The sequence below is a fragment of the Spinacia oleracea genome, chromosome 6, assembly GCF_020520425.1.
Source record: "Spinacia oleracea cultivar Varoflay chromosome 6, BTI_SOV_V1, whole genome shotgun sequence".
NCBI classification, from domain to species: domain Eukaryota; kingdom Viridiplantae; phylum Streptophyta; class Magnoliopsida; order Caryophyllales; family Amaranthaceae; genus Spinacia; species Spinacia oleracea.
In genome coordinates, this window is record NC_079492.1 from 66456749 (window position 1) to 66478868 (window position 22120).

General features: G+C 41.8%; 1 protein-coding gene and 1 long non-coding RNA gene across 2 annotated transcripts; one reads left to right on the forward strand and one right to left on the reverse strand.

Moving 5' to 3' along the window:
- Nucleotides 1–83: 83 nt before the first annotated feature.
- Nucleotides 84–8373, forward strand: LOC130463225 (uncharacterized). The gene is made up of 7 exons (XM_056832297.1): nucleotides 84–200; nucleotides 1002–1250; nucleotides 1434–1811; nucleotides 1916–2088; nucleotides 4681–4823; nucleotides 7497–7696; nucleotides 8332–8373. The coding sequence occupies exons 1-7, from the start codon at nucleotides 84–86 to the stop codon at nucleotides 8371–8373; spliced, it is 1302 nt and encodes a 433-aa protein (XP_056688275.1).
- A 3595-nt stretch (nucleotides 8374–11968) lies between these two features.
- On the reverse strand, nucleotides 11969–13282 carry LOC110802764 (uncharacterized). Its single transcript, XR_002537312.2, has 2 exons — nucleotides 13026–13282; nucleotides 11969–12261 (listed from the first exon to the last, which is right to left on the reverse strand). It is a non-coding gene; the product is annotated as an uncharacterized lncRNA (long non-coding RNA).
- Between the last annotated feature and the right edge of the window lie 8838 nt (nucleotides 13283–22120).

Genomic DNA, 22120 nt, shown 5'->3' on the forward strand with positions numbered 1-22120 from the left:
CCTTAATTCTTTTTACGCTTACTATGTGCACAAACTCCAATGCTATATTTCAACAAGGCAATTACAACAGTCAAGGGCCGACAATGAAAGACCCAACTATCTTTTCGTCTCTTCGGTCTATAAGTTTAATTTGTATTGTAATGTGTGTAATTGTCTGTTGGAAGTCCTTGTTGAAAGTGCAAAAGAAAAAGAGTGGAAAAGTGAGAAAGTGAAAAATCTCATATTGATAAAATCCCAACCTTAGTCTTTGTTTATAATTGGGTACTTGAGTGCAATACTTGTTTAAGAAAGTATGAGAGTGGTATGGGTACATAACACAAACGTCGGTTGATCAGGTTGGGCTCAGGCCGTGGGCCTTGGGAATGCGGTTTGCAGGCGTGGGGTGGGTTTTGTGAGCCCGTATATTCTTTTTGGTCAGAAATGGTTTGATCAATTATTGTTGTAAGGGTCAGAAGAATTAATCAACCCCACTTAATGTTGTAACTGCTCCACTACTTCCGTTTTTATTACTTTCAGTTCCCATATATATTCTATAATTCCATTCTCAGAAACACAATACACAAAACACTGTTAAATCATTCTCTCTCTAAAATTCTCTTCTGTTCTGGGAAATATTCTGGTCTCCAATCGAGGTTTGTGAGTGCACACAACCCTTGGTGTCGTGTTAACCCTGGAGGGAAACCGCAAGCGTTCTACTGCACCGGGGTAGCGCATAATTGTCTTTTTAGAGAAGTGGTTCTGCCACGGCGTTACAAGTTGTCCAGTTCGTATTTTGTAACACCCAGATAAGTCGTTCTAATTTTATTGCTAACAATCTAAAAGACAATTGTGGCTTTCAATTCAAAATTCCCGATTCCTGATATCTCTAAGTTAGAACCTCTTGATGGAAAGAATTATAAATATTGGGTTGTTAGGATGCGATTTTATTTAGAACAAATTGATCTTGTGTATGTTATTGCTGATGTTGTGAAACCTGATGATGAATCTGAAATGATTTTCAGTTGAAGTTTTCTAAGGATGATAGAACATGTAAGGGCATGTTGCTGCATCATATGTCGGATGCATTTCTTGATATTTATATGGGTTATAATCATGCTAGGGATATTTGGGATGCATTAGATAAGAAGTATAGATCTATTGATGGTGGTACTAAGCGTTACTGTGTTAGTAAGTGCTTAGGTTTTCAAGTTGAGGATGATAAACCTATGGCAGATGATGGTCTGTGTAGTTGTGATATCACTCTTGCTATTGTTTTGATTGAGAAACTGCCACCCTCATAGAAGGATTTTAGAAATCAGTTAATGCATAAGAAGAAAGACCTTACCTTAGAGGAGCTTGTAGGTCACCTGAAAATTGAGGTGGAGAACTGCATTAAGGATAAGGGTCAATCTGTGTTTTCTGGTTCTGCTAAAACTAATTTTGTTTAACCTAAGGGCAATTTCAGTTCTGATAGGTTTAAGGGGAAGGGAAGTTCGTTCAAGCCTCAAGGGAAAATTCAGAAGTATAAGTTTAAAGGAAACTGTTTTGAATGTGGTAAGGCTGGTCACAAGTCCAGGGATTGCAGGGTCAAGAAGAAGCCGAATCAGAATCCATCCCACCTTACTGAAGTTGTTGCTGATCCTAACAATTTTGTTGCTGTTGTTTCAGAAGCTAACCTGACAGGTGATGTTGCTGAATGGATCGTTGATACAGGAGCAACCAGACACATTTGCACCAACAAAGACATATTCACTGCCTATGAGAAGATTGATGGTGATAATTTCTTCATGGGTAACTCTGCTTCGACAATTGTCCAAGGCAAAGGGAAGATCGTTCTCACTCTCACCTCTGGAAAAAAATTCTACTTTAACCAATGTTTTGCATGTTCCATAAATGCGTAGGAACCTGATTTCTGGTAGCTTAATATATAATGAAGGCTGGTTTGAAGCTTTCTTTTGATTCGGATAGGCTAGTTATTACTCACAATGGGGAATTTGTGAGACAGGGCTTTTCTAATGGGGGGATGTTTACTCTTGATGTTTCAATTGAAATTATGAATAAGAAAGCTAGCAATTCTTCTGCTTGTATTGCTGAATCTATCGATTTGTGGCATGCAAGATTGGACTATGTTAATATTGCTTCAATCAAAAGACTTAAACACTTAAATCTGATTCCAAGTTTTTCTAAAACTGGCTTTTCAAAATGTGAAGTATGTGTTGAAGAAAAATGATCAAAGAAGCCATCTATTCTAATATTTAATAATAGGGAAGTTTAAAGCCCATATAGAGTGCCACGTGGCCCTCTTTTGACATTTCACATTTTATTTCATTTTTTTTACCCTCAAAGTTTCAGACGACGCTCTATTGCTCATACGACACTTCGTCCCCTGCGCCGTTTCTCCTTACATACCCACGAATCACACTTTCATGATTTGTTTCATTTCATTATAGATCAAAGTTCTCTTTAATTTCCAATGTCTCTACTTCTCCCTTGCCTAATTCAATTTCACTTCTACATTTGACTTCTCTTTCCCTCACGATCCTCCAATTCTGAATTTTCTGTCCAAAAAGGTTAATTCACAGTTCTTTTGGCAATAATTTGTGAACAGTTACGCCAAGTTTCTTAATCAATTGGGCTTTTATGGTATATTTTTTTCCTTTTCTGAATTTTACATTTTTTAATTTCGTTCGAATTTGTGTTTTTATTGGTTTAACTAATTTGTGCTCAAAGGTGAAGGATTATGGTATTCCCCTCTGTTATGGATGTAAAGTTGTAAACAAAATTCGCTACATCTCAAAATATGAGTACTTATGTTCTTTATTAATCGCTAAATTTTTGTTATTTCAAAATTTCAATCTTGGGTTTGAAATGTCAATTTGAATGTTGTATTAGAGTATTGGAAGTTGGGATTAAGAAAGTCACAATTAATGTTAATTTTTTCTCTCCCATTTACCTCAAAGGCCTGTGAATCTGTTATGCATGTTTCAGTTTTGATTAGTATTCTCATGATTGATGTATTTTTGTTTTCTATTTTTTTTCTATTTTCCTTTACTTTTTATTTGTGTTTTATCTGTGTTTCAATTTTGACTTCGTATTATGATTAATCTCCCGACTGGCGATAGAGGATATTTATTGTTAAAATGTCACAATTTTGTGAGATTAGTCTGTCATAGCCTTTTCAAGTAATGGTAGAAAGATAGATTTCCATAGTTGAATATTATGGGTCTATTTTTAATGAAGTCTTATGACGATTATTATTGAATATGACTTCGATGAGTGTATTCGTAATAGTATGGATCAAATCTTTTCTTAGGTTAAAATGTGAGGGAATTAGATAGAAGTTGTTCTTTGGATTGAATTTGCTTATGAACCTTTCAGGTGTTTGCAAAAACATGTTTGATATACAATTAGAAACTTACTTGGGGTATATGAAAGATAAGTCTGTTCAATAAACTGAAGGAAGTGGTATATGATACCCCATTATTCATATTATTGAATACCAAAAGCCAAAGAAGTGACGTCTATATTTTCGAGTAATCTTCACTCTGTTAGTTTGATGTCAAGAGTGTCATCTTAACAACATCTTGAACCAAAAGAGGTTATGGAGAACCAATCGGTAGATTTGGAGAAATACAATGTCTAATGTCAAACATCAGGTGATCATCGAATTACAAGAGGAAGGTCAAAGAAGTTGATGAACTCACTCTACGTAGGTCCTTAATTTTTATTTTATTTTTTTGAATGTGTTATTGCTCTATGTTATTGGATTAGTATATAGTTATCTGATATGCTGATGTTGCGTATTTTACTAATCCTAAAAGGATAGGGTTGACTTGATAGGATTTGAGACCTTATTATAATTTCTAGGGTGGTTTTGATGTAAATTCCCATGAAGATTGTAAATTATATATGTAAAATGTTGTTTCTTCATTGTAAATTTATTGTTGCTATAGACATTGAGAAAATTTGAGTAAGTGCTTGAATTGAAAGTTGTTGTATATGTTGCTACATACGGAGTATTAATGTTCTACGAACTATTTTTTCCTTTATGAGTGTGTTTGTAATGTAATATTCTCCATGAGACTGATGAATAAATCCATGACACCTACTGTTAAGTACTATGGCTACATTATTTGTTTGCCATATCTTCGTTAGTACTTATTTCTCATTGTCTACTAGCTAGCCTGTGTTTTTGGTTAAATTGTCGTTGTGAATAATTGTTCTTTCATTGGTTTGATTCAAGCATCTTTATATTACTCCAACATGAGAGTGGTTCAGTAAAGCTGAAGTTTTCGGGTTATTCCTTTATTTTGGCTTTGATTAGTATACGCAGATTGTGAATTTGGTTGTAACTATGAATTTTGATTCTAATGTTGCATTTCTTTACAAATGTCAATAAGTATTTATAATTGCTTCTACTATAAAGTCACACGAAAAGTAATTTCCATAAATCTGAATAACTAAATCAACAAAGAATACCACGACCATATATTTCAAATGAAAAGGTTATAAAAAAATAAAATAACCGTGCATCGCACGGGATTAAAACTCGTTTAAATCAATAGACAGACATATGGAAGTAATATAACTTGTTCATAGTGACTTGGGGGATTTTGAAAATTATGAGAGCAGGGGCGGTAAAAGATATCACATTACTTTTGTTGATGACTGCTCTCGATTTACCATGGTTTATCTTCTCAGGTCAAAGAATGAGGCTCAGGAAATGTTTCTCAAATACAAGGCTGAAGTTGAAAATCAACTAGACAGTAACATCAAGAGACTTAGAAATGACCGGGGTGGTGAGTATGACCCTAACACTCTTAAGAAATTTTGTGAACAGAATGGTATAGTTCATGAAATAAAGGCTCCTTACACACCCGAACAAAACGGGATTGCTGAAAGGAAAAATTAAACTTTTAAAATATGATGAATTCAATGCTTATTAGTTCTGGGTTTCCTGATAATATGTGGGGGGAGGGTATTCTTTCTACTTGTCATGTTTTGAACAGGGTGCCTCACAAGAAGCTGGACAAGACCTCATATGAGCTATGGAAAGGTCGAGCACCAAGCCTAAAATACTTGAAAGTGTGGGGGTGCCTAGCAAAAGTTGGCATACCCAGCTTCAAAAGGGATAAGATTGGTCTCAAAACTATTGATTCTATCTTTATTGGTTATGCTTATCAAAGTGTTGCTTATCGTTTTATTGTTAAGGGTGATAACAACTCTTATGCAGTTGGTAACATTATTGAAGCAAGAGATACTGAGTTTTTTTAAAATACTTTTCCTTTAAAAATCTCTTGCATTAGTAATGATGTACTATCTTCTATCACTTTTAATGCTTTGCCCATTGCTCCTTCCTCCACTAATAATAATGATTCTGATTTAGAGCCAAGGAGAAGACACTACAAAAAAACGCGGCACATTGACGCTTTTTGGGACAAACTACGATGCTCTAAAGTGTCGCTATTTTCATTGCCGCTATTTACCGACGCTTTAGAGCGTCACAATTTGCAAAATATCGATGTATTTCTTCGTCCCTATATGGGATATAGGGACTCTATGGGGAGTCGCAATATTTAGACTGTATAAAGCGTCACTATTTGCACGCATATAGACACATTTCTCCGCCACTATAAACCATATAGAGACGCTTTAGACACCCGAAATATATAGACTCTTATTAGAGTCACTACATGTTTACTTTCGTGCGAGTTCTCCTCGTTCCCTCCAAAATAATTTAGACCCTTTGAAGCGTCACAATTTGCATCATATTATTTTTCATATATACATAAAAATTTAGACACTTTGGAGCGTCACAATTCGCATCATATATATATATATATATCTAAAATCATGAATTATCTATAAAAATATATATCGACCATAGATAATCCTAATCAAATACAAGTATTAACTAATTACTACGTACATTATCTTAAAGCAATATATATAAACGTCATGATATGATTCATATATACTTAGCGATAACGTAGTTAATTTAGAAAAAGTGATAAAAATCATCTATACATTAAATTAATTCGCAGAGTCTAGTCAAACTGAAATAAAAGCGATATTTTAAAACAAAAATAACTTCTAACTAGCATTATCATTTTTTCTACAAGATAATCCAAAACTAAATAAAAGCAACTTCTTAGCTACTAACTAATTACCAAGTAAACATATATTTATGCTAGCTTAGCTTCAAGATAACTTGTTCATCTCTTGATCTACATTACCACTTGAATCATCAATAATCTGCAAAGAAAATTTAGTGTCAAATATATATGAAGTATGATGAACATTCCATAAAATCAAAAATCAACACAGCCCGCACCCAAGCAAAAACAAAAAAACGAAAACATTCTACAAAGACAAACTGATGTTCATTAACTTCGTGACTTTCTTTAATTAGCAGGCTTGCCCATTTGAAAACCAAAAAAAAAAGATACCAGCCAAACAAGCTACACAGCAGAACCAGACTGAACAACACAAGGCTTGCAAAAAAGAACTGCACAACAACAAGCTGAAAAAGAAACTGCACAATAGCAAGCTAGCCTGAGCAGAACAATATGCGTGACTGACTGCGAACCTGCGAAACTCTGCAACAGCAGGACCCAGCAGTAGCAGCAGCTACAACAGCAGGACTCAGCAGTAGCAGCAGCTACAACAGCAGGACTTAGCAGTAGCAGCAGATTCTGAATGCCCAATACCTCTTAGCTTGCTAACAGTCTCTCAAAATCTGGAGAGATTACTCATTGATGACACCAGTCAGAAGTTCTATATTGAGATTTATTTCTTGAAAAAAAGGTAACTCTTTATGAAATAACCAACTAGATGAAGTTCCGTTTGCATGATACATGATACATTTTGTTTACAAGTACAAAACAGATGTAGTCTTTTTACATGAAGTGTAAGCTTTCAAATTCGAGAGGGAAGTTCCGCTTGCAGTGTGTCCTCTCACTCTACAAAGGCTTAGATTAGTTTATGAGAAGTGTCTATTTGCATTATTTAAAACTAGAAAAGAAAGTAAAAAGGAGAAATTTAAAAAGAATGTGGAGATAAGAATGTGATTAGCATTCTCAAGTTTAATAAGGCACTTCCTACTGGCTATTCTATTTTGTTTTATGTTAACTTTCTCTATATACTATTTTGTTTAATAAGGCACTTCCTACTGGCTATTCTATTTTGTTTTATGTTAACTTTCTCTATATACTATTTTGTTTAATAAGGCACTTCCTACTGGCTGAAATCTGGACTTGCGCTCGCCTGCCTCCATACTCTGTACACCACATTCCATTTGAGTCTTGTAAAGTCTCGATTCTGTTCCTCTTTCTACGAATAATAGTTGAAACATGGAAATATCTAGTGTCACTTTAAAGTGAAAACGTTCTGTGGGTTCAGTAACTTTACCATCCTCGTGCTTGTGTGTGTGTGTTTTTGTTTATGTGTGCATTTATAATACTTTCCCATTTCTAAGATGGACTGTGAATCTGTGATCTATATTTCTTCCCAACCAGTTGTCATTAGAGTGCTACGAGAGGTTTTTCCAGCAATTAAGCTGCCTCATGTGTCCAATCCTGATTCTAGCTTAGATATTTCATTTTATCTTTCATCCAGATCAATGATGTCTCAATATGGTTTACGATCTCTGTTTCCTATGGAAGATCTTGCTGTAATGGGGATTTTGGACTTGTTGCCATATCTTTACAAGATTAGAGTATGTATAACACTACTTTCTATATGTCTGCTCATTTGCCAAATAAAAACGACTCACTTTATAAGTTTTGATTTGGTTCTAAAGTTTTGGTTATATGTTTTCGCGTTGTCTTTACTGGCTTGCTAGGAGTTGGCTTCTTGTTTTTAGTCATATATTGGTACTTTTGTGCATTTCCTTATTTATTTGAAATTTTTTGAAGTTGTGAAACCAATTTGATATGCTATAATGCTAATATAAATATAACATTGATGCCTCGATGACTTGTAATAACACTAGGAGCTTTGTTGCTGCCTTATTTTTCAAGTTTCCAAGCTAATATTATCAGTTAATTACTCTTACGCATACTATATGTCAAAACAAAATTATTTTCTATAATATAGGGAGGATTTAGGGCTTTGCAGGCAAGTATGACTCTAAACGGTACTATTTGTCCAAGTTTTATTTTGTTTGACTTAAATTCTTATATGTACGAACAAGTGGTTTTAGTTTCAGAACTTTATTTACGAAATAAATGTTCATTCAGTTTTCTAGAATTCGGAACTTGATCCAAGTTTTCAGGTTCAGAACCTTAGTTTACAAGAATAACAAGACTGATAACTTTTAATGCTTGGTTATGATTGATTATGTTTTTTTAGTACAGTTCCGAGCGGAAGAAGATTTGGGATACTAAAGAATAGTTAAAGAAGATATATAGTAAGGCTGAGTTGTGTAGTATGGTGCATTACTCTGTGAAACATGTGTATAGTAAGCTTGCAGGTTCTAAACCTGTTGTACATTGAGACACCATGGTTTGGAATAGACTCAATACTCCAAGGCATAGGTTCATATGCTGGATGGCTGTCCAAAACAGACTTCAGACTACTGCTAAGCTAGCCAGAATTGGAATTAGTTCTTCTCCCCTATGCTTGTTGTGTGGTCAAGCTGATGAAGTCTGTGAGCATCTATTTTTCAATTGTCATTACAGCAACAGTTGCCTGCAGGGGTTCACTAGTTGGGTAGGAGTACAAATACATGCTGGTACTTTGCAGAATGTTATCAGGTGGATTGGTAGGAAGTATTCCAAGTTCAGAAGAATGGTAATTTATGTAGTGGTAGCAACTCTTATTTACCTAGTGTGGAGGTGCAGAAACAATAGTTTCTGGAATCAGTGTGTGCCCACTATTCAGTCTATTATTTCCAGTTTAAAATGGGATTTTTAGAAATCAATTTCAATCATAAGTTCCAGCATTCCAAACACTTTTATTTTCTATTTTCTTTCTCTACAATCTTCAGTTCCTTAATCGAACTTATGTTTATTTCCCTTTGATACATTATTCATTAAATTATGTTTATTTTCCTTCAAATGTTTTGTGTCTTGCTCATCTTCAGTGGTGGGTAGATAAGGGTTAGAGAATGTGTACATCTACAGCTTTCATCCTACACATTTATACATCCTTAAGGAGTTGACACTAAAACCTCAGAATATCTTTATTCCCAAACCTAAGAACGTAAATAAGCTTGCTTTAAAGCGGTAGTCACTCTTTAAGTTTTAAGGAAAGGTACCAAATATTTCAGTCAAAAATATATGCCTGGAAGATTAAAAAAAAAAAAGAGAAAAGTAGTCTTTCCCCATCACCCACACCATCTCAGCCTGCAAATGTCCAGCAGAACCAGATAAACTCTACAGAGTTTTTGTCTCAAGGTCTGGTTCATTTGTCGTTTTATAATGAAGTATTCATCTATCTTATGTGTTGCTGAATTGCTTCTATGGTATCTGTGAGACTGTGACATGTGATTTCAATCACTGATTCATTGTATCTGTAAGCATCATAAATTAACTAACAGAAACCATAGTTTGTTAACAACCCAGACCTAACACCAAACTCGTGTTTCAGCTAATATCAACATAATACCTTATTATGATTGTTTGGGCTCCCAATTGACTATCAATTGGGCCACTAAGTCCAAAGCCCAATGGCTCAAAAGAGCAGCATCAAACCCACAAGCACTACCTTCCAAAAGGCTATTCAGCCACCAATAAAGGCCTAAGGCCCACTTGCAATAAATGACCTAAGGGGATTTATTGTACAAACACTATAAATAAGCCGTCATGGCTCACATACCAAGGTACGTCCATTTCACGCCTTAAGACTACTCTTCTAGAGAACTTCTCTCTCTAGAATCCGAGCATCGTTCTTACTTAGGCATCGGAGGGGCTTTCCTCGGAAACACCCCCGAGGCTAGTAACTTGTTTATTGCGCAGGTTGATTTGGACACAACACATTCGAGCTAGCAAGATCTTCAACACACACAAAAAGGGCCTTCATTCGAAGCCCATTGTTTCATCCACTTCAACACCGGAACAATTTGGCGCTGTCTGTGGGGAAGAACACTTGAAAGCTCCAAAAAACACTTCACTTTCCACGTAAAAATTGGAAATGCCCAACAATGACAACCAGGTGGGAGATGTCCTTGTCCAAACGGATTCGAAATCCGATGGAGGTGAACAGCTGCACTCAGTGGCGAGGTCGCAGCCAACAAGGGCCACCGCCACGACCAGCAGACCACTCCCTTCTCGAGAAGAGCTCGCTGCAGCCATGACCATCATGCAGAACTTCCTCTTCAACGAGAAAGAACAAGCCCAGCAGCAGCACGGCGAGAAGCGAGGAGAGCTAGGCGACAGGTGTTGCTGAACATGCCCTCGACTAACGAGGACAATGTGAGGCCCGAGCAAGATCTCTCCACAATGTCAGGAACGCACCTAATGACAAGGTGGAGAGAGAGCACGTGGGATACGCAACAGAGAGCTGCACAGCAGCCAGAATGGTTCGCAACACCGTCTCAAACACCCCAAGCTCTCCAAAGCGGGGCCAGTGATCGAACTCGGATCCGAAGCTCGGTCCATAGCAGACTGCGACCTTCAATTCATGATAGGCTGGGTAGCCCCTGTGGGTCCAGTAGACAACCCGAGGGAAGTGGCCAGTCGAGAAGGAGAAGGAGAAGTGACCGAACTCCTAGCCCCCTACACGCCCCGAGCAGTCCCTTAGAGGAAACTCGAGAAGCGAAGGTATCAGGGCGAGGCTAGGAAAGAGAGTCATGACTCCAGCATCTTCCCCATTCTCGGATGATATTGTCATGGAGACAATTCCCAAAGTGAGACTACCAGCGCACCTGACGTACAGCCGAATCACAGATCCGAGGGATCATGTCATCTCTTACGAACATCAGATGTTTCTGAGTCTCTACTCCGAAGCCTGCTGGTGCAAATACTTCCCAACCATGCTGACAGGAGTTGCTGGAGAATGGTTTAGATCGCTGCCGAAGGGATCGATCAAAAGTTGGAAGAAACAGAAGAAGAGGTTTTGTGTACAGTTCGTGAGCAACAACCGCCCAGAACGAACCACTGCCGAGCTAACCTCTATACAGCAAGAAAGAGACGAGAGCCTGCGAGACTTCATGGCCAGATTCATGAAGGAATCCACCAACATTCCGAACCTGCAGCCAGACGTAGCAATCTTCGCCTTGAAGCACGCGCTACGGGAGGGGAAATTCCGAGACAAACTGATAATGAAAAACCCCTCCAAAATAGCGGACGTGCTCCAAATGGCAGATGCGTTCATCAGAACGGAAGAATTCAACAAGGCAGCAGCAAGGCTAAGAGGTTCCTCGGATCCGAACGATAACAGAACAAATCAGAGTAAGCCCGAGAGCAACTCAAGAAAGGGGAAAGAGAAGGTGGGTGCGAGAGAAGCGAGCCCCAAGAAAGATGGGAAGAAGGGTGAATTTCAACCCAAGTACACCAACTACACCCTACTCACCATACCCCGAAAGAGAAATCTTCAACCTCCACAAGGACGATGAAAAGTGGAAGCTTCCAGACAAGCTCAGGTCAAACCCCCGCCACCGCAACAAGAACAAATGGTGTGAATTCCACGATGACTTCGGCCATACCACTGAGTAGGGGTGAGCACGGTTCGGGTAACCGAACCGATAAGCTTATCGGTTTGGTTACCCGAAACCCGATAAAGGCAAAACCGATATCCGAAACCGAACCGATAAGAATCGGGTACCCGAAAATCCGGATACCCGAACCAATTAACCGAGCTGAACCGAATTTTTGAATTTTGATTAAATTCATAATTTTATTCCCAATTTTTATTATACAACACTTTTTTTTTAAAACAAAAAACTGTATAAATTAGATATAGCATCCATATGGTCCTTCCATAGTTCCATGGGAACCATATTCTAATAGAACCTGTAGAGTTGAATCTGCTTATAAAACCTGTAGAGTGTTTATGATGACTGAATAATATATGACGAGATGTTGTATAAATAAAGTATTCAACGCCTCACGAGTCGGTTGTAACTAATTAATCAACTAAATAAACAATAAATAATCCACTCCATTACACAAGATAAAATAAAAAAGCTTTAGGAATTTCAAGCTTGATCTTTGAAAATCTGGTACACCATCCTCCAATTTAACTTGAAACTTCAAGTAAGTATCAACTTTACACCAGCCGGAAGAGTTGTGGCAGAAGAATCATGCATTTCCCCACCACTTGAAAGTCCATATACAATCCCTGTAAAATAGGAAACTAAGCTTTATCAATATCAAATACAAATAATGAACTCCTGGACAATCAAACTCAATCACCACCACAAAATTTAGCATTAGAAACCAAGTCCCCACATTTACTATAACCAGAAATCAAAGTATTAACCAGAGAAACATCATTCAACACCCCAACATGAATTCCTGTAACCAGATTAACATTCTTCAATTCAGTAACAAATTGAGTCAACCCTATGATAGTGATAGAGTCAAGGACAAACCCCTGCAAGTCTCATTTCCTGGAAAAGCACGAAAACTCTATCCATAGAACCTAACTGAGCAATACCCAAAAGCATTGAATTCCACAAAGTCACATCTCTACGAGCCATTTTCTCGAACACCTTGTGTGCAAGCTCCAATTTGTTACATTTAACATACATAATAAGTTATTAACAACTGCTGTACCAACAAAGATAGCTGACCAAAAGGGTGATAAAAGAGACAAATCTAAACATTGATTTGTAATCCACGGAAGGCCGGTCAAATTACCGTCAACAATTAACAATACTTCTTAGTTCTTAACTCACCATTCAACATTTTAAGCCCAATTCAATCACGAAACTAACCAATTAATCAATTCTAAGCTCAGATAGATTCAGAAATAATGAAAAATAACAAATCCTTGTAAAAGTAATCTACAAACAGAGTCAAACACCCTGAATATTGAAAACTCAAGACAACAAAAAATTTCAGAAATTAATGACATTTAAAGTTAAAGATGAAACTAATTACCTTGAAAACTCTGACGAAGTGGTGAACGGCCGGTGACGACGGTAAGTAGTGAGTGTTGAGGAGATGATGGAGAATAGTAGTATGAGATCAAAGACCCAAAGAGGAGATGATGGATATCTCAGATCTGTAGATTGTAAGTGACTAAGAGAAATAGAGAATGAGAAGAGAGAGAAAGAGAGTGAGTGAGAGGATGAGCGGCGGTCTAGAGAGTGGAGACCGAGAAAAGGAATTAGGTTATTTCACATTTGCGACTTAGTAAGTTAGTATACTTCTTTTCAGCTTTTTTTTTTAAAAAAAAAATTTGAAAACTGAACCTTTTCGGGTAATTCGGGTACCCGAATCTTTGTTAACGGGTATCGGTTACCCGACCCGTTAACAAAGTTTCGGATCGGGTACCCAAACCGAAATCTTTATCGGTTCGGGTACCCTAATATTCGGATCGGTTTCGGTTCGGATTTTCGGGTTTTTGGTTTTTCGGATAGTTTTGCACAGCCCTACCACTGAGGAGTGTAACTCGTTAAAGGATAACATCGAAGACCTCATCCGACGAGGCTACCTCAAGGGTTACCTGCTTGACCATAGGGCGGAAAGAGAAGAAAAAGAAAAAGCAAAATCTGGTAAGCTGCAGGAGCAAGCCCAAAAAAGGGTCCATGAGACCGAAGGGCAAAAGAAAAAACCAATCCTCGTGGTGTTCGGAGGACAAAGATCCAACAACGCCAGCAAGAAGCACTTAAGGGCCCTCTCCCACCGAGTCAACTTCAGCAATGTAGGGGAGAATCAGCCTACCCCCTCGAACATGACTTTCACCGCTGATGATTGCCTCGGGACCCAGTACAAACATGACGACCCGTTGTTGATCGAAATGGATCTCAACAACCACAACGTCCATAGAGTACTAGTCGATGGAGGGAGCGCTGTCAATATCATCTTCAGGAACTGTTTCGAACAGCTCATCCTCGAAGAGGGAGAAGAGTCACTGACCAAGATCAGCTACCCATTGATCGGATTCAACGGATCCGCAGCTATCCCCCGAGGAAAGATCACCCTAACCGTTACAATCGGTCAAGGCCTGGCGGCAAGAAACGTCCGAGAGGATTTCTTAGTGATGGACTGCGACTCAGTGTACAACGTCATCATGGGACGAACCATGATCCACAAAATACAGGCAGTCCTATCTACATACCATTAGATGATGATGTACGTCTCGGACGCAGGCTTCGCCGAGCGGATAAAAGGCGACCAAGAGGTGGCAAGGTCAACTTGTGAAACGGCCATCCGAAAACCGAAGCTAGGAGACAGCCCTGAAGACGAGAATGAAAAAAGCCCTCCTCCAAGCGAAGGAAAAGAGGCAAAGAGGAGAAAGGCGGAGTCGAGCAGTCTGGTAAAACCCGCAGAGGTTGATGCTCGGCCGGAAACCCTCTCCCCTGAATCAGATCAAGAAATGGAGGACATCTCCCTCGAGGATGACTCAGACAGGAATGTCCGAATAGGCAAAGGCCTAGGCTCAGGACTTCGAATAGAGCTGATTCAGTTGCTGAGAGATCACAAAGACATTTTCGCATGGTCAGCAGCTGACATGCCAGGCATAGATTCGAAAATAATCTGTCACAAGCTGGATGTCAGCACTGAAGCTCGACCAATCAAACAAAAAAAAAGAAACTACTCTTCGGAGAAGAACAAAGCTATCGCCGAAGAGGTGAAGAAATTGCAAGAGGCAGGCTTCATCGAGCCATGCATGTACCCCAAATGGTTGGCCAATGTGGTCATGGTCAAGAAAGCGAATGGCTCATGACGCATGTGTGTCGATTTCACAGATCTGAACCGAGCCTGCCCAAAAGATTGCTACCCTCTCCCGAGGATAGACCAGCTGGTAGACTCTACCAGTGGCCATGCATTGCTGAGCTTCATGGACGCCTTTTCAGGGTACCATCAAGTGTTCATGCACCCCGACGATAGAGCGAAGACTGCCTTCATCACGAGCGCGGGAGTGTTCAACTACAGAATGATGCCCTTCGGATTGAAAAATGCCGGAGCCACCTACCAAAGACTAGTTGATCACGTCTTCGCCAATCAAAAAGGAAGAAACGTCGAGATTTATGTGGACGATTCCATAGTAAAAAGCGTGAAAGAAGAGGATCACATCAAAGACCTGGCCGAGACCTTCGCCAACCTGAGGAAATACAATATGAAATTAAACCCGAAGAAATGTGTCTTCGGGGTAAAGTCAGGGAAGTTCCTCGGATTCATGGTGAGCGAAAGGGGAATAGACGCAAACCCGGACAAGGTCCAAGCCGCGCTAGACCTGCCCGAGCCAAAGACAAAGAGAGACGTGCAAAGGCTAACAGGCAGGCTAGCCGCACTGTCAAGATTCATATCAAAAGCTTCGGACAAAGGGGCACCCTTCTTCAAAGCTCTCAAACCCAAGACCCTCCCAGGAGGAGAAGCAGAACCCATCAAAAAGAAAGGCGTCCCGAGGAAGGTGGACCCCGAGCTGACATGGGAACAAGAGCAAATAGACGCGTTCAAACAGCTCAGGGCTCACCTAGCTCAACTGTCAACGCTAGCCAGGCCCAAAGAGGGGGAAACTCTGTACTTATACGTCGCAATCAGCCCCGGGACCGTAAGCGCAGTGCTCCTCCGAGAAGAAGAAAAGAAGCAACAGCCAATCTACTTTACCAGCCGAACCCTGACGGATGCCGAAACTCGGTATCCACTCATTGAGAAAGTAGCATACGCAGTGGTGGTAGCAGCTCGGAAATTAAGGCCCTATTTTGACTCCCATCAAATAGTGGTGCTAACTGACCAGCCATTGGAGAAAGTGCTAGACAAGATAGAAAGGTCGGGAAGATTGGCTGCTTGGGCTTTCGAGTTGTCTGTGTTCGGAATCAAGTACCAGCCGAGGACGACCATCAAAGCACAGGCACTCGCAGACTTCTTGGCCGAATGCTCATATCAAGAGGTGCTAGATGACACCAAGAGAACATGGGAGGTCTACATTGACGGATCTTCCACAGTGAACGGCTCGGGAGCCGGAGTGGTACTGGTACCCCCAGTGGGAAAAAACATAGAGTACGCCCTAAAGTTCGGTTTCAAAGCAACCAACAATGAGGCCGAATACGAGGCAACAATCGCAGGGATAGAGTTGTGCTTATCTCTTGAAGCCGAACATGTTTGTCTCAAGACTGATTCTCAGCTCGTAGCCAACCAGATCCGAGGGGAGTACGAGGCCAAATGGCCAAGCATGACAGCTTACCTAGCAAAAATCAAATCCTTAACGTCAAAGTTGAGATCCTTCAAAGTCATACTCATTCCCCGAGGTCAAAACGCACAAGCAGATGCACTGTCCAAGCTTGTAAGCTCAACGCTCTCTGACCTAAACAAGTCAGTCCATGTGGAAGTACACCAAGAAAGGAGCATCGATATGCCACCCCCTACAGTTTGCAATGTACGTCCCGAGCCAAGTTGGATGGACATAGTCATTGCATACAAAGAGAGGGGAGAACTTCCCGAAGACAAGCTGCAAGCAAGGAAGCTGAAAAGGTTCAACCAGTGGTTCATCATTGACGCTAACGGAGAGCTCATGAGAAAGTCATTCTCAGCCCCACTGCTGAAATGTGTAGGCCCAACCGATGCCGATTATATCCTAAGGGAAATCCACCTCGGCATATGTGGAAATCATATTGGAGGCAGGGCACTGGCACACAAGGCACTAAGAGCTGGATTTTGGCGGCCCACCATGGTTTCCGAAGCAAAGGCGCTGACAAGAAAATGCGAGAAGTGCCAAAAGTTCGCACCTGCAATCCACCAGCCAGCTCAAACCCTACAAGCAACACTGTACCCCTTACCATTTGCGCAATGGGGCCTGGATATCATCGGTCCATTCCCCTCGGATGTGAACCAGAAAAAGTGGCTGATTGTGGGGTCTGACTCCTTCAGTAAGTGGATTGAGGCCGAGGCAGTCTCCTCCATCACGGAGAACCAGGTCCGCAAGTTCATTTGGCAAAATATCATCACAAGGTTCGGGATACCGAGGCTAATGGTCTTTGACCATGGGAAGCAATTTGACAACACACCACTGCAAAGATGGTGCAAACAGTTCGGTATCCACCTCGCCTACTCAGCAGTGTGCCATCCTCAGGGCACCGGCCAAGCCGAAGCCGCAAACAAGCTCATCCTCAATGCACTCAAGAAGAGAGTCGAGGACGAAAAAAGCAAATGGCTAGAAGAGCTCCCAGGAACACTTTGGTCCGTTCGGACCACCGAGAAGGAAGCCACAGGACAAACGCCCTTCCACCTGGTCTACGGTTCCGAGGATGTCATCCCTGTAGAGATCGGAACAAAAAGCTTAAGGGTCCAGGCATACAACAGGTATGATGGAGTCCACGGTCAAAGCAACGACCAACTTCTGTCCGAATCCTTGGATCTACTAGATGAAGCTCGGGACGAGGCCATAACCCTGAACGCAGCTTATCAGCAAAGAGTCAGCAAGCACTACAACCGAAGAGTCAATGCCAGACCTCTAAAGGTCGGTGACCTAGTGCTCAGAAACGCTGCAGCAGTTCAGAAAGGGAAGATCCACGGGAAACTCTCGGCAACATGGGAAGGACCATACATCATCCACTCTGAAAAGAGGACTGGCACCTTTATGCTTAAACAGTTAGATGGAACGATCTTGAAGAACCATTGGAATGCCGATGTTCTCAAGAAATATTTTGTATGATCTAATTTCCCTCCTTTTGTAATCCAAGTAAGTCGTTTAATGAGAAGAGGAAAGCCACTGGCACCATGTGTTTCATTAAACATATCCTTATGTCTTTTTATTTCATCACTATGTCTTATGCATACATCTTCGAATCTGATCAATCCGAAGCCAAAATCAACCCGAAGTAGCTACCCCTTGGGGATCAAAAACCCAAGGGATAGCTAACTCAAAACAACCCGCAGGGTATCGTCCAGAATCCTCGGATTCGCGGCACCCAGGGATATTTCGTTCGCAACAAAGTTTCTCAAATACAGTTATAGAGAGTTCGGCCCAGATCCACGGATCCCCGAAGCTCATAGCTAAGAGAAACTTGCGACTTCTTGCCCAGGTTTCCGAACCACAAGAATTCGGAAGAACGGAAGTAGACATCGAAAGAGCTCAAAAGTAGACTCAACAGATCCACGGATCTGATGAGCTCAAAAGCAGACTCTAGATACGTGTACAAACAACAAAGAGCTCAAAAGTAGACTCAACAGATCCACGGATCTGATGAGCTCAAAAGCAGACTCTAGACATGTCTACAAACGACAAAGAGCTCAAAAGTAGACTCAATAGATCCACGGATCCGATGAGCTCAAAAGAAAACTCTAAACATGCAAAGCTCAAAAGCAGACTCAACAGATTCACGGATCTGATGAGCTCAAAAGTAGACTAAGCATGCCCAACATTGGGAAATGGCTCGGAAGCAAACCAAGTCCTTTAACAAATCTACGGATTTGAAAGAATAAGAGAGATCCGCGGATGAAAACAGAATCCAGAGATCCCAAAACAAAAGTTAAATACTTTGGAAATGCAAAAGAGATGAAACGAAACAGCGAAGTCATTTTTATTCAACGTTTGGGGAGCAAATACGATTACACCAACTAAAGCTCGGATCAAACCGAGGAATCCTCAAAAATTGAAAGCAAAATGACTTAAAAAGCTAAATCGGCAGCCATCAACAGACAAAACGTCGGCCTACCGAAGTACTAGGAAAGCAAAAAGAAATTATTGAAGTACAACGCAGTGCCGAGGCAAAAGGGAGAAAATCAAGCGCAAGTTCGGGGGTCCTCAACTGGAACCAACCGACTCTGAGGAAGACGACTGCCCAAGTCCCTAGGGGACGTCACCATCATGTCCCTAAGGAGCAGCTTGTGAAGAAGTGCCAACAGTGGTGTCCCCTTCCGAGGCGACCTTCCGAGCTTGCTGTTCTTTAGCAGCTTCTTCGCGCTCCCTGGCCGCGTCATCCCTATCAGCCTGGCACTCCTCCTGGTTGTCCTCAGCCTCGAGCCATTTAGGCACATGCTCGGCCCACTTAAAGTCAGGCATGTTCTTGGCAAACATCCTGCGCGCGCCGAGGATACCCTCCCAGTACATATCCTAGCATTGCTCTCCAGTATACATCTGAGCCTTCTGCTGCTCGAGGTCACGAACCTGTTCCTTCAGACGCTTAAGGTCATCCTCAAGAACAGGAATCCGGTCAACCTCGGCCTGAAGCCTCATATTTCTCTCCCGAAGGTCGACAATCGTGGTGTCTTTACCTTGGAACTTTGCCTCCAGGTCAACCTTCTCAGCAGCATGCCTCTTCTTCTCCGCCTCGTACTTTTCGGCATCTTCTCCCGCGTGGAAAGCGAGAATGCCGACCTCCTTCCCAATCCGCACCAAGGCATCCCCCCCTTCCTTGGTAAACTCGGCAACCTCATCCCTTGCCCTCGCAAGTTCGGAGACGACCAAGCTGAAATTTCTATCAATGTTGGGGATGTCCCGAGCATAGATTGCCTCAAACTTTTGGAGCCTCCTCTCATCATGAGACTGGCATGCAGCAGACAGAGAGCTCCAATAGGCAACCTAAATAAAAAAAAATGGGAAGCGAGCTTAGCTGACGAAAGAAGAAAGAAAAGCTACGACCAAAACAAAAACAAAACATGTACACATTACCTCGTTCAGATGGTACTGAGCCATCTTGGTAGGGTGGTTCACCACCTCCCCAGGAACGCGGAATTGAGGGATCCCGCGAAGCAAATTCTCATAGGCAGCTTCGGGACCAATCAAAGAGCCCACATGGGACAAAGGATCCTCACCCAGCACGGCAGGACGAGCATAGCGAGCCATGGTCTCCCGAACCTCCAACGGAATCCTCTTCAAAGGAACGTTCGCGCAGGGGTCACCATGGATCAACCCTTCCAGCACGGAGGTAGAAGTTGAGCCCAAGGTCTCACGAACCCTCTTAACCCCACGACCCTCAGAAGCTACACCTTCAGCGAGCTGGAAATGCGAAGGTTGCTCAGCGAGGAGAAGAAAGCTCACCCCTATCATGAATCCTACTGAGACCGGCAGCAGCGAGGAGAGCCTCTTGAGTGATATAGTGGAAATTAGGAAGCCAGTACAAAGGCTCCCTAGTCGATTTCGCTCGAAACCACTCAAGTAGAGCAACATGATCCGAATTGCTCGGATCAACAAGGCCAACCCTAGACATCTCCGGATCCACCCTCACAAACCACTTCGGCGGTGCATAGTAATGTGCATGCTTCGGATCGACAGGCACCCACACTAGGAGCCACTGCTTCTTCCAATTATGGACCGAAGAAACATAAGGAAACGCAGTCAAGTACTGCGGTTCGCCCTTTCAAAGACGTTTGTTGGTGATAGTCCACCAACCATGTTGGGCATTCTGGTTCCTCCCGAGCTCATGCATCTCCTTGAAAACTTCTAGCGACGGGGGATAACCGAGGAAATCACACGTCCAGCGGTAGGAGATTATGTGACGCATAGACTTCGGCGTCAGTTGGGCCAAGGAAATGTTGTACTCCTCCAACACGCGAGAAATGAACGGATCCAAAGGAAACCGAAGCCCATAGTCAGGATGGTGGAGGTATACAGCAATCAAACCTGGAGGCGGCCTCGTCACCCGAGCGTGCTTCTGAAGCGGAAGCTCACACCAGTAACCCAAGGCATACTGAATGCCATAAAGATCCTCGGCGAGATGATGATAACGACCACGGCGAGCTTCAACTAACCACTCCCCCTCGGCGGCCGTGCCGTCAGGACCAGCAATCTCGCTCGGATCATCGAAGAGAGCCGCAAGTCCACCCTCAGGGTCCGCCTCCTCCCACCGCCTCGGGAAGAAAGGGCGAATAGGAAAGCGGCCAGTAGCACCAGTTCCGTGACTCGGCCCGGCATGAGCTCCACTCCCCGAGCGCTCTTCAGCCTCGGAGGAAGTTTTCGCTGGTCTATCTTCGGAACCACTAGACGAAGACACCGCACCAGATTTCTTTTTCCATCTTCCCCCAGCCATGGCAAAAACTCCAAAGAAAATAGAGTGCCGAAGTGCTAAGAACTGAAGAACAAAAAGAGAAAACGAGAAACAAATTACCTTGCTCGGAGCAGAAATCGCCGGCGAATCAAAGGGAATGAAGATCCGAAGCTAATTCTCGGCGAATTCACGAAGATCTGAAGAAAACTCACAGAGAAACTGGCGAAATTCTGGGAAAAGTTCAAGAATTTTGGAGAATAAAGTTTTGAATGACGGTTTGGGTCGAGTATTTATAAGCCTTGGCTCGAGAAACCGCCCAACTTCGACTTTGTTCTGGGCCGTTCGATCAACGCCATTCATGAAGCATCCATGTGACACCTGCCCCACTGATGCATGGTTCCAACGCCCTTTTTGAAAAAAAGAGAGGGAAAACTTTCCAACTTCTGATACAGGAAACCCGCCCATTTATTCCTAAATGGACCGGGTCTGGGGGGCATGTTGTTTGGGCTCCCAATTGACTATCAATTGGGCCACTAAGTCCAAAGCCCAATGGCTCAATATAGCAACATCAAACCCACAAGCACTACCTTCCAAAAGGCTATTCAGCCACCAATCAAGGCCTAAGGCCCACTTGCAATAAATGACCTAAGGGGATTTATTATACAAACACTATAAATAAGTCGTCATGGCTCACATACCAAGGTACGTCCATTTCACGCCTTAAGACTACTCTTCTAGAGAACTTCTCTCTCTAGAATCCGAGCATCGTTCTTACTTAGGCATCGGAGGGGCTTTCCTCGGAAACACCCCCGAGGCTAGTAACTTGTTTATTGCGCAAGTTGATTTGGACACAACACATTCGAGCTAGCAAGATCTTCAACACACACAAAAAGGGCCTTCATTCGAAGCCCATTGTTTCATCCACTTCAACACCGGAACAATGATAATACTAAATCTAAGCATCTACCTTCTAATCTCACCATCATCCATAAATAATCGACAACTATTAAGCTTGTTTCTGCTATAAGTTTATCTATAAAGCATGAAACGCAGTTAATTAATTCCATATGAAATTACCTTACATTTGGCAATAGTGTTAAA

What these genes read in the sequence shown, in the direction of transcription:
- LOC130463225 (XM_056832297.1), top strand. Translation starts at nt 84, where the DNA reads ATGAAAGACCCAACTATCTTTTCGTCTCTTCGGTCTATAAGTTTAATT. An exon ending in GTGATATCACTCTTGCTATT is followed by an intron (nt 1,251 to 1,433) that starts GTTTTGATTGAG and finishes GTTTAACCTAAG; the next exon opens with GGCAATTTCAGTTCTGATAG. An exon ending in GCTGAATCTATCGATTTGTG is followed by an intron (nt 2,089 to 4,680) that starts GCATGCAAGATT and finishes TTATCTTCTCAG; the next exon opens with GTCAAAGAATGAGGCTCAGG.